Here is a 13,026-nt window from a genome sequence, read left to right on the forward strand (position 1 = left end):
AATAATCTCCCTGGTTGCTCACATTTCAACCCCCCAAATCCTGCCCAAACAAAGTTCTTTTTTCACGCCCTGCCAAATATGCTCTGGTCGGGATTTTAGAAACCTCCCGGGGAAGAGAACTCTGCCAAGAACTCTCTCTGTCTGCTTTTGAACCTCAGAGCTGGGGAAAGGGGGCGATTCTCCTACCTAAGAGACCACTTAGGAGCTGTCAAGGGCTGCAGAGGAGAGGTGGACAGAGAGCTAGGGTTTTTTCCCCCAAAGAGGGGAGGAAACTCAGCCAGGGCTGCATGTAGGTTTGAATTCTGCCTTTGCAAAATAAAGCTGTTTGCACCAAGAAAGGAAGAATGCGCCTGTATAAATAGATGGTAAGGACTCACTTGGATTACTGTGTGCAATTCTGGTCACCACACCTCAGAAAAGAGATTATAGCATTGGAAAAACTGCAGAAAAGGGCAACTAGAATGATTAAAGGGTTGAAACACTTTCCCTCTGAAGGAAGGTTAAAGCGCTTGGGGCTCTTTAGCTTGGAGAAACGTCGACTGCGGGGTGACAGGATAGAGGTTTACAAGATTATGCATGAGAAAGAGAAGGTAGAGAAAGAAGTACTTTTCTTCCTTTCTCACGATACAAGAACTTGTGGGAAGAATATTGCTGAGCAGTTGGGTTAATGGATCGAAGGAAGTACTTCTTCCCCCAAGGGTGATTAACACATGGAATTCACTGCCACAGGAGGTGGCAGCAGCAACAAGCATAGCCAGCTTCAAGAGGGGATTAGATAAGCATATGGAGCAGAGGTCCATTAGTGGCTATTAGCCACAGCTTATCGTTGGAACTCTCTGTCTGGGGCAAGTGATGCTCTGTATTCTTGGTGCTTGGGAGGGGGCACAGTGGGAGGGCTTCTAGTGTCCTGGCCCCACTGGTGAACCTTCTCATGGCACCTGGCATTGTTATTTTTTTTGCCATTGTGTGACACAGAGTGTTGGACTGGATGGGCCACTGGCCTGATCCAACATGGCTTCTCTTATGTTCTTCTGTGACACAGAGTGTTGGACTGGATGGGCCCTTGGCCTGACCCAACATGGCTTCTCTGATGTTCTTATGTGACACAGAGTGTTGGACTGGATGGGCCCTTGGCCTGACCCAACATGGCTTCTTCCTTCCAACTCTGTGATTCTGTGATTACATGACCCTGGAAGTCCCTTCCAACTGTATGATTCTGTGATTACATGACCATGGAGGTTCCTTCCAACGCTATGATTCTGTGATTACATGACTCTGGAGGTCCCTTCCAACTCTATGATTCTATGACTAGATGACTCTGGAGGTCCCTTCCAACTCTATGATTCTATGACTAGATGACCCTGGAGGTCCCTTCCAACTCTATGATTCTATGCTGCTGGACTCCTGCTCTTTTCTGTTGGTTAACTGTGGCAGTGTGAATGGATAGGAAAACGCATTGTCGACTGGCGGATTCAGTGCCAAGCAGGGTGTGAATGGGACTACGGCTGTGCAGAAGGCAGGAAGAGAGGCTTGAGCTCCGCTAATGAGCCTGAGATGGGTTTTTGATCTCTTCCTGACTCTCCGCAGCAATTCTGCCTCTCGCCTCTCATTTGGTATTCATTGCGTTCAGTGCAGCCTTCAGTAGTTAAGAGGCTGGGCTGGGGGTGCTCATTAGCAGGTACTTAAATGTCAAAGAGGGAGCGGAGAAGCCCGCCAGGCAGGCAGGTGAAGGGAACGTTTCTGCAGGGGAGCCTCGCTGGACTGTCCTCCAGAAGCTGCCCTCGGAGATCCCGTTAGGGGCCTGCAGGCAGGACCAGAGCAAATTGCTCCCGACATGCTGGGAATGGAGGAAATGCAAAAGCAAAGAGAACTGCTGAATATTGCAGCAATCACAGAACTAGAATAGAAGAAGAAGAAGACTGCATATTTTTACCTTACCCTATTCTCTGAAGTAAGAGCCCCATGGTGTAGAGTGGCAAAGCTGCAGTACTGCAGTCAACCTGAGTTCGATCCCAGCGGAAGCTGGTTCAGGTAGCCGGCTCCAGGTTGACTCAGCCTTCCAAGGTTGGTAAAATGAGTCCCCAGCTTGCTGGGGAGGAAAGTGTAGATCTGGGGAAGACAATAGCAAGGCAAGGAAAGGTCTCCTGTGCAAGCGCCAGTCATTTCTGACTCTGGGGTGATGTTGCTTTCACAGTGTTTTCACGGCAGATTTTTTACGGGGTGGTTTGCCATTGCCTTCCCCAGTCATCTACGCTTCCCCCCCAGCTGGGCAATGGCAAACCACCCCGTAAAAAGTCTGCCGTGAAAACAACATCACCCAGAGTTGAAAACGACTGGTGCTTGTACAGGGGACTACCTTTACCTTTATTCTCTGAATCAGAATCTCAGAGCGGCTTACAATCTCCTTGACCTTCCACCCCCACAACAGACACCCTGTGAGGTGGGTGGGGCTGAGAGGGCTCTCACAGCAGCTGCCCTTTCAAGGACAACTCCTGTGATAGCTATGGCTGACCAAAGGCCATTCCAGCAGCTGCAAGTGGAGGAGTGGGGAATCAAACTCGGTTCTCCCAGATAAGAGTCCGCACACTTAACCACTGCACCAAACCAAAATGCAGCTCGAATACAGCTCAAACTGAAGCCCCACCAAAAGTCCATCTGTCTTGTCTGATGGAATAATAATATGTATAATATATATAAATATAATAATATATATATAATATTCAAGGTGGATTACATAGTATATCTTGAAACGGACATCACAAAGCTGGAAAGAAATAAGCCATGGAGTCTTGTGAGCAAATATTCTGCTTTGTGAGATGCTGACATTAAAGTTGTGAGCTACTGCATAAATTAGCTTGTTCTGGGGCCATTTTCCCTGAGTCAAGAAAAAACTGTGTGAGCCGGAGGCTAGCTCACACTAACTCAGCTTAGAGGGAACATTGGAGAAAAATACAGAGGACGGCAACCAAGATGATTAGGGGGCTGTGGCCTGTTCCCTTTTTGGAAGTAGGGTTTTTTCAGTTTAGAAAAGAGACAACTAAAAAGGGGGGGGGGCTAATAACAGGAGAGAGTGCGTGCAGTGGAGAGAGTTTGACAAAGAGAATTTTTTTCTTCCTCTCCCCAAACACTGGAACTGGAGGGCATCCAACAAAGCTCATGGGCAGTGGGTTCAAATGGACAAAAGGAAATATGACTTGTCGCAGAGAAAATGTGGAATTCGCTGCCAAAGAATGTAGTGATGGCCACAGGAGTAAACAGCTTTAAAAGGGGTTTAGACAGATTCCTGGAGGATAAGTCCATCAGTGGCTACTAGATGTGGTGATTGAGGCCTACCTCCATATTCAAAGCCACTAAACCGCTGAATCCCAGAGCCAGGAGACAGCATCAGGGGAAGGCCTCAGGCTCTGTGACCTGTTGTTGGCCCCCCAAAGGAGTTGGAGATCAGATGCTAGACAGGTGGACCACTGGTCTCATCCAGCCAGGCTCTTCCTACGTTCTTATGTTCTTAAGCAGGGCTTATTTTGAGCAGGAACACACAGGAACGCAGTTCTGGCTGGCTTGGCACCAGGAGATCCAGTTTGGTGTAGTGGTGAAGTGTGCGGACTCTTATCTGGGAGAACCGGGTTTGATTCCCCACTCCTCCACTTGCAGCTGCTGGAATGGCCTTGGGTCAGCCATAGCTCTGGCAGAGGTGGTCCTTGAAAGGGCAGCTGCTGTGAAAATGCTCTCCAGCCCCACCCACCTCACAGGGTGTCTGTTGTGGGGGAGGAAGGGAAAGGAGATTGTGAGCTGCTCTGAGACTCTTCGGAGTGGAGGGCGGGATATAAATCCAATATTTTCTTCTTCTTCTTCTTCTAATATGCAAATGAGTTCCTGCTGAGCTTTTCCTACAAAAAGCCCGGTGTGAAACTATGACGATGCCAGGGGTGTGGCCTAATATGCAAATGAGTCCCTGCTGGGTTTTTCCTCCCTACAAGCAAAGCCCTGTTCTTAAGTACAACCAACAGGACGAGACACCCGATAAACAGTGCATCAGAATATGGATGACAGAAATCTGAAAACAAACAGAAATCTCAACCGCAGTTGAGACAAAGTACGACTTTTTAAACGTGACATATTAAGTGGTGTAGGAACCACCTAGTCTGGAGCAGGCTTACGGTGATAGGCAGCAATGCAGTCGCAGAGCCCACGGTCTCTATCCCCTTACCAATTGGTGCAGTGTGGCCAGTATGGAGAGAAGTTGGTGCCAAATTGCATTCTTTTTTTGTGTTATTTGCTTCTCGGAATCCAGGGCTGTGTGCACACTCCAGCTGGTGTCTATTTATTTACATATTTTGAGGATTTAAAACCAGCCCTTCTATTCAGCGTAGTACTCAGAACAGCACCAAGATCTGCCAGAAAATCTCAGGTGCCAATCAGAAAAAAAGGCAACGGTGAATATTTCAAGCCAATTAAAGCAGTGAAGTTAGAGGTGTCAAGTGCCTTCAGCAGCTGCAGAATCATTTTGGCCAGGAACTCCTTTGCCTATTAGGCCACACCTTCCCCGATGTAGCCAATCCTCCTGGAGCTTACAGTTGGCCCTGCATTACGAGCCCTTGTAAGCTTTTGGAGGATTGGCTACCTCAGGGGTGTGGGGCCTAATAGGCAAAGGAGTTCCTGCTACAAAAAAAGCCCTGATTTTGGCCACTTGGATTCAACCATCTCCAAAAGGATCGTCTTTATATCAGGGGTCCCTCCCAGATACGGTGCCTGTGGGCACCACGTCCTAATACCTGCCAAATATTTTAAGAATGGGATGCAGCAGATCAAGTGGGGCTTTTCTCCAGCAAGGCTTTTGATTGGCAGTGTGGATTTTTAAAAATGTTGGTTTGGCAGAAGCTGCCTCCACAGCATGAGGCTCTTCAGTGCGTGACTGAAGGTAAGCTGCAGCATTTTGCCTCCTGCGGCAGCCATCTTGTGTTCTGCCCACCCCCCTGCCCCCGTGTCACAATTCCCAAGATGCCTGCAGGCTGGAAAAAGGTTGCTTTGGACAGCGTGTGTCAGGAACGGCTATTTGGGGCAGCACTGAAAAGTGTCCTTGGCCTTTCAACATTTTTTTAATTTATGCAATTCATTTATATCTCACCTTTCAGTCCAGTGGGGGGACCCAGAGTGGCTGATATCAGTCTTCTCTCCTCTGTTTATCTTCACAACAACCCTGTGAGGTAGGCGAGTCTGCGAGGAGGTGACTGGCCCAAGGTCAGTCACCATGGCATGAGTATGGATTCGAACCTGGATTGCCCAGTTCTTCGTCTGACTTGCGAATCACTGCAATGGGATAGAGAAGGGAGAGAAAGAAGTACTTTTCTCCCTTTCTCACAGTACGAGAACTCGTGGGCACTCAATGAAATGGCTGAGCAGTTGGGTTAGAACGGATAAAAGGAAGTACTTCTTCACCCAAAGGGTGATTAACACATGGAATTCACTGCCACAGGAGGTGGTGGCAGCTGCAAGCATAGCCAGCTTCAAGAGGGGATTGGATAAACGTATGGAGCAGAGGTCCATCAGTGGCTATTAGCCACAGTGTATTGATGGAACTCTCTGTCTGTGGCAGTGATGCTCTGTATTCTTGGTGCTTGGGAGGGGCAACAGTGGGAGGGTTTCTAGTGTCCTGACCTCACTGAAGGACCTCCTGATGGCGCCTGGGTTTTTTGGCCACTGTGTGACTCAGAGTGTTGGACTGGATGAGCCATTGGCCTGATCCAACATGGCTTCTCTTATGTGACACAGAGTGTTGGACTGGATGGGCCACTGGCCTGATCCAACATGGCTTCTCTTATGTTCTTATGTTCACCATGCCTACTGTTTCTTTCTGTTGTGACAAATGTTGGTCTTGAAGGTGTTCCTGGACTCTTGCTCTTGTCTACTGCAAAAGAGGGACCGACAGGACTACCCATCTTGATCTGTGTATTTCTTACGATTATTGTTCCGTAAGGGTTCACAAGGCTTTCTTTGCCCTCAGTGACGTCAGCACAAAGCCCAATCCGATTGGATACTCTGCATCACAATGTCCTCCTCCCATCTGCTCTGTGATCCTTGGGTAATTGAGGGAAAAGAGGACACCGGAAGGAGAAGGGGAATAAACGGTATGCGCAGCTTGCAGGCAGGATGGCAGGAAGCAGAGCAGATGAATGATGCGTGTTCTCTTATGGGGAGAAAGTCTGGGGTTGGGTGAGATTTCTTGCCCTAGTGAAAGCAAAATTGACCCCAATGTTGGAAGAAGGGGATCCTGGGAGCTGTATTCATCTCCACCCGAGGCCAGAAAGTTTGGGGCTGCAGGAAATTAATTTTAGCTTTTGATTCATGCCATTGGAGGAAACTAAATCTCGGCACCGCCATATTCCTTGGAGAGTGAAGCGTTGAAGGAGGGATCAATAGAACAGGGGTGCCGTTTGACGGACGGCTGAGGAAACAGGAGTTACAATGTCAGGCTGAAGAAAATTCTGATATGGGCAGATTCCACCCCCCCCCCCCTCGGAAAGGGATAAAGGATCTCGCAGATTGCCTGTTGCTGAGATGCAGGGAACAGACGGGTCAAAAAGAAACAGGGGTTGATGGATTTTCAGTGTATGAGTAGCAGCAAGATTCTGTTGCCGACAGAAGGGGAATTCCCAAGATCTACTTCCATGCAACAAGGGATAATCAGCAGAAAGGCAGTGTGCAGGAGCGGTCAGGGCGTCAGGCTAGGAGAAGTGATTTCAAAACCTTGCCTGGTTGTGACCTTGGGTGACCTTCAGCTAGTCACTGTTTCTGAGCCAGGCCCCCCTCACAGATAGGGTTGCCAAGTCCAATTCAGGAAATATTTGGGGACTTTGGGGGTAGAGCCAGGAGAAGGGTTGTGACAAGCACAAATGAACTCGGTAGGGAATTCTGGCCATCACATTTAAAGGAACCGCGCAGCTTTTAAATGCCTTCCCTCCATTGGAAATAATGAAGGCTAGGGGCACCTCCTTTGGGGGCTCATAGAATCGGACCCCCTGGTCCAATCTTTTTGAAACTTGGAGGGTACTTTGGGGAGGGGCACTGGATACTATGTTGCAGATTTGGTGCCTCTACCTCAAAAAATAGTCTCCCCACAGAGCCTCAGATACACATGGATCAATTCTCCATTATATCCTATGGGAATTGGTCTCCATGGGGAATAATGAAGTGCCCAGCAGACATTTCCCACCCACCCCGCTTTCTGATGACACTGAAGCAGGGGGAGGGCCTCCAAACCGGGGGATCCCCTGCCCCCACCTGGGGATTGGCAGCCGTACACTGCAGACAGGTTAGTACACAGCCAGCCATTTTGCTTTATTTGTCAAACTGTGTTCTTACTTATTTATATAAAACATTTCTCTGCCACCTTTCCACCCAAGCAGGGACACCAAGGGGGGGGGGCTCCATTTTTATTCGTTTGCAATTAATCTACTCTGAAGGCACCCCTCCTCCAAATTTTCAGTGCAGCATCCAGCACCTCTCTCCAAAATGCCCTCCAAGTTTCAAAAGGATTGGACCAGGGAGTCCAATTCAATGAGCCCCCAAAGAAGGTGCCCCTGTCCTTCATTATTTCCTATGGAAGGAAGAAGAAGAAGGTGAAGATATTGGATTTATATCCGCCCTCCACTCCGAAGAGTCCCAGAGCGGCTCACAATCTCCTTTCCCTTCCTCCCCCACAACAGACACCCTGTGAGGTAGATGAAGATATTGGATTTATATCCTGCCCTCCACTCCGAAGAGTCTCAGAGTGGCTCACAATCTCCTTTACCTCCCCCCCCCTCCACAACAGACACCCTGTGAGGTAGATGAAGATATTGGATTTATATCCCGCCCTCCACTCCGAAGAGTCTCAGAGTGGCTCACAATCTCCTTTCCCTTCCTCCCCCACAACAGACACCCTGTGAGGTGGATGGGGCTGGAGAGGGCTCTCACAGCAGCTGCCCTTTCAAGGACAACCTCTGCCAGACCTATGGCTGACCCAAGGCCATTCCAGCAGCTGCAAGGGGAGGAGTGGGGAATCAAACCCGGTTCTCCCAGATAAGAGTCCGCACACTTCACCACTACACCAAACTGGCTCTCCAAGGAAGGCATTTAAAAGAAGGAAGGCATTTAAAAGGTGTGCGGTGCCTTTAAATGTGGTGGCCAGAACTGTCTTTGGAGTTCAATGATGCTTCTCACACCCTTGCTCCTGGCTCCACCCCCAAAGTCTCCTGGCTCCACCCCCAAAGTCTCCAAATATTTCTTGAATTGGACTTGGCATCCCTACTGCAGTGACTCATGAAAGTTCATCTCCTGCTGCAAATTTTGGTGGTCTTGAAGGTGCTCCGGGACTCTGGCTCTTTTCTACGGCTACCGTTTGACAAGTTTCACGTTTACATGTCGATGAATAGCCCATTATATTTTGGGGAGTATTTGCAGGCTGGGTTGGACCGAAGGGGCAGCTATCATAAAATTCATCTTTTCTCTCTCTTTTTTTTTAAGGTAAGAGAGCTAGAATGTCGGAGGCTTTTGTTGCTCCGGGTAGGCCAAGGGGGAAACCCCTTGTGGGCCTAAGACAGAGCGATCGCTGAGTGCCAGGCGGCAGGGAGAAAGGATCCCCTTGTTTCAGGTGCTTTTTGTGATTCATGAGAAAAAAGGCGGAAGGAGAAGCCGGGACTGAAACTGGATGAGGAATGAATGGGCCAAGAATGTCTTGAGGGAGATGGAGTTTCGGCAGCTGTGCATTTGTTTCAGATAGCCGTCGTGATAGAGAAGGGGGCCATTAAAGTTCCAGGTGGGATTGCCAGTTCTGGAAATCAAAAGATCTCGTATGTGGGCAGAGCTTGGAGCTCAGCGCTCACCTGAGCTGGGCAGCTGGGGGGTGGGGAGGAATTTACGTACAAAACCCTGCACAAGCCCGTTTATGCATTATACATTCAGGTGGCTTGCCGTGTTGGTCTGAAACAGGGCCTTTTTTGTAGAAAAAGCCCAGCAGGGACATTTGCATATTAGGCTACATCACCTGCCATCACCATTGTTTTGCACAGGACTTTTTTGTAGAGAATGCCCAGCAGGAACATATTTGCATATTAGGCCACACCTCCTGATGCTGGAAAGGCCTTGGGTCAGCCATTGCTCTCGCAGGAGTTGTTTCTGAAAGGGCAGCTGCTGTTAGAACTCTTTCAGCCCCACCTACCTCACAGGTTGTCTGTTTTGGGGGAGGAAGATAAAGAAGATTGTGGGCCGCTCTGAGACTCTGAGATTCAGAGTGGAGGGCGGGATATAAATCCAATATCATCATCATCACTTGAGTTTTTTGGTCACTGTGTGACACAGAGTGATGGACTGGATGGGCCATTGGCCTGATCCAACATGGCTTCTTTTATGTTCTTATGTGACACAGAGTGTTGGACTGGATGGGCCATTGGCCTGATCCAACATGGCTTCTCTTATGTTCTTATGTGACACAGAGCGTTGGACTGGATGGGCCATTGGCCTGATCCAACATGACTTCTCTTATGTTCTTATGTGACACAGAGTGTTGGACTGGATGGGCCATTGGCCTGATCCAACATGACTTCTCTTATGTTCTTATGTGGCACAGAGTGTTGGACTGGAGGGGCCATTGGCCTGATCCAACATGGCTTCTTTTATGTTCTTATGTGACACAGAGTGCTGGTCTGGATGGGCCATTGGCCTGATCCAACATGGCTTCTCTTATGTTCTTAGTAGCTTCTACCCAGAATTAAACTTTGTTGGTCTTGAAGGTGCCCCTGGATGCAAACTCTGTTCTGTTCACTATGCAGTTATTTTTAAAAATTCCCTGGGTGATGAGCGAGCAGCTGTGCCCCTTTAGCCTGGCAGCTGCCTAAAAGCAAAAGGGATCCTGTGCAACTTGCAGCCTCCCCGCTACGAGTGAGGCTGGAGCAGAGCCTGACGGAAGCTGCAGAAATCGAGTCTGGATGCAACAGATGGCCTTGGCATTGTGCAGAGCTGTGCTTCCTTCATGCAATCTGTACATGCTCCTTGGAAGAGCTGGCTAATGTGTCTGCTGCCTGAATAAACCTAGACGGGGAACTGGTCAGTGTTTAGAGGACCAAATATTGTCTGTTATCAGGACACACAATGTCGCCTGGTGTCCGCAGTGCATCTCAGTTGAGAGTTCTGCAGAATTCAGGTGTGCTGAGCCCCTTGCCCCGCAGCCCTCCCCCCCCCCCCCCGGAGTATTTCACTTTCAGCAAACTAACTCCGCTTGCTTTCAGAGCCTTTAGCCGCATGACTTGGAGAAGGGAGGGCTGTTCTTTGGGGAAAAACAGTCCCAAACCCTCTTGGGCATGTGGCATTAGTGGTGGGCTCCTGCCAAGTGCCACATCTCAAGAGATATTCTTCAGTTCAGCTTTCAAAATGCCTGTCGCACATGAAGCTGCCCAATACTGAATCAGATAACACAACAAAAAATGCTAGCTAGTGACCAATTTACTAAGAAATATAAAGAAACCAGTCCAAATGTCCAAAACATGTACATTCACGTCCCAAAGTAGTGTGGTGACAAGCCAGTCGATTTCTCTCCAGTCTTCATCAGACCTGGGACCAATATTGATTCAATTATATAAATTCTTTACATAATTTTTTTAAAAAGGGGACGCAGAGCGTCTCCAACAGCAATTTCACATAGGCTACAGCTCAGTATGAGGCTTGTCACCACACTACTTTGGGACTCGAATGTACATGTTTTGGACTGGTTTCTATATATTTCTTAGTAAATTAGCTTGCATTTTTTGTTGTGTTATCCATTATAGTGACCTCTCTTGGATTGTATTCAATACTGAATCAGACCATCAGAGTCCCCTGCATTGCCTACTCATACGGGCAGCAGCTCTCCAGGGTTTCCGGTGAAAGTCTTTCATATCACCTCCTGCCTGGTCCATTGAACTAGAGATGCTGGGGGTTGAACCTGGGACCTTCTGCATGCTAAGCAGAATCTCTTCCGCTGAGCCAGGGCCACCTCCTTTTGCTGTGCACAGTCCACAGAGGCTGGCATTCCCAGATAACCTTTTGACTGACGCCTCCCCCATTTCCTGACCTTTCCCCTCTCTCCTTCCTTCCAGACGGCAGTGCCATATTTCGGGGATGCTTCCGCAGGCCGGAGAATGTTTCTGTGGCTTTGCTGGCAAGCCGGGCGATGAAAAACATGTCTGTGGACCGATGTGTTGACTTCTGCACAGGGAAGGTAAGTGGGATGTTCTGCCCATGCATTCCACGGATAGTGCAACCCAGAGAACTGGAATGCGATCTGCAGAATCGTGCACAGAATGTGTTCCGTCCAGGGCGAGAGAATCCCCGCCTGGCCCAGGAACTTGGCAGCCCTATGCTGGGCTTTTTCTACAAATAAAGTCCTGAAAACAAATGTTCATCTTTAAAGGGCATCCTGTCAATCAAAGCCTTTTCCTGAAATGTTGGAAGCGTCGCTATTAGAACTATGCATGAGTTCACTCCCTGACACTTTTTCAGTTGGCTCCACCTTTTGCAGCAGCCATTTTGGGTTTGGATGTGCTTCCTGAGGTAGTCTTTTTGGGGTTGGGTGTGCTTCCTGAGGTAGCCATTTTGGGGTTGGATGTGCTTCCTGAGGTAGCCATTTTGGGGTTGGATGTGCTTCTTGAGGTAGCCATTTTGGGGTTGGATGTGCTTCCTGAGGTAGCCATTTTGGGGTTGGGTGTGCTTCCTGAGGTAGCCATTTTGGGGTTGGATGTGCTTCCTGAGGTAGTCTTTTTGGGGTTGGGTGTGCTTCCTGAGGTAGCCATTTTGGGGTTGGATGTGCTTCCTGAGGTAGTCTTTTTGGGGTTGGATGTGCTTCCTGAGGTAGCCATTTTGGGGTTGGATGTGCTTCCTGAGGTAGTCTTTTTGGGGTTGGATGTGCTTCTTGAGGTAGCCATTTTGGGGTTGGGTGTGCTTCCTGAGGTAGCCATTTCGGGGTTGGGTGTGCTTCCTGAGGTAGCCATTTTGGGGTTGGATGTGCTTCCTGAGGTAGCCATTTTGGGGTTGGATGTGCTTCCTGAGGTAGTCTTTTTGGGGTTGGATGTGCTTCTTGAGGTAGCCATTTTGGGGTTGGATGTGCTTCCTGAGGTAGTCTTTTTGGGGTTGGATGTGCTTCTTGAGGTAGCCATTTTGGGGTTGGGTGTGCTTCCTGAGGTAGCCATTTTGGGGTTGGGTGTGCTTCCTGAGGTAGCCATTTTGGGGTTGGATGTGCTTCCTGAGGTAGCCATTTTGGGGTTGGATGTGCTTCCTGAGGTAGTCTTTTTGGGGTTGGGTGTGCTTCCTGAGGTAGCCATTTTGGGGTTGGATGTGCTTCCTGAGGTAGCCATTTTGGGGTTGGGTGTGCTTCCTGAGGTAGCCATTTTGGGGTTGGATGTGCTTCCTGAGGTAGCCATTTTGGGGTTGGATGTGCTTCTTGAGGTAGCCATTTTGGGGTTGGATGTGCTTCCTGAGGTAGCCATTTTGGGGTTGGATGTGCTTCCTGAGGTAGCCATTTTGGGGTTGGATGTGCTTCCTGAGGTAGCCATTTTGGGGTTGGATTTGCTTCCTGAGGTAGCCATTTTGGGGTTGGATGTGCTTCCTGAGGTAGCCATTTTAGGGTTGGATGTGCTTCCTGAGTTAGCCATTTTGGGGTTGGATGTGCTTCCTGAGGTAGCCATTTTGGGGTTGGATGTGCTTCTTGAGGTAGCCATTTTGGGGTTGGATGTGCTTCTTGAGGTAGCCATTTTGGGTTTGGATGTGCTTCCTGAGGTAGTCTTTTTGGGGTTGGGTGTGCTTCCTGAGGTAGCCATTTTGGGGTTGGATGTGCTTCCTGAGGTAGTCTTTTTGGGGTTGGATGTGCTTCCTGAGGTAGCCATTTTGGGGTTGGATGTGCTTCCTGAGGTAGTCTTTTTGGGGTTGGATGTGCTTCCTGAGGTAGCCATTTTGGGGTTGGGTGTGCTTCCTGAGGTAGCCATTTTGGGGTTGGGTGTGCTTCCTGAGGTAGCCATTTTG

The 13,026-nt window shown here is 49.0% G+C and overlaps 1 protein-coding gene across 1 annotated transcript in view; it reads left to right on the top strand.

Moving 5' to 3' along the window:
* The window catches only part of WSCD2 (WSC domain containing 2), a 68,382-nt gene that overhangs the window by 29,557 nt on the left and 25,799 nt on the right, over positions 1–13,026 (top strand). The window contains exon 4 of the mRNA XM_060250082.1: positions 11,109–11,230. Within this exon, the coding sequence (XP_060106065.1) occupies positions 11,109–11,230 (122 nt within the window). The remainder of the gene's footprint in view (positions 1–11,108; positions 11,231–13,026) is intronic.

Source organism: Heteronotia binoei, chromosome 11, assembly GCF_032191835.1.
Source record: "Heteronotia binoei isolate CCM8104 ecotype False Entrance Well chromosome 11, APGP_CSIRO_Hbin_v1, whole genome shotgun sequence".
In the NCBI taxonomy this organism is placed as follows: Eukaryota; Metazoa; Chordata; class Lepidosauria; order Squamata; family Gekkonidae; genus Heteronotia; species Heteronotia binoei.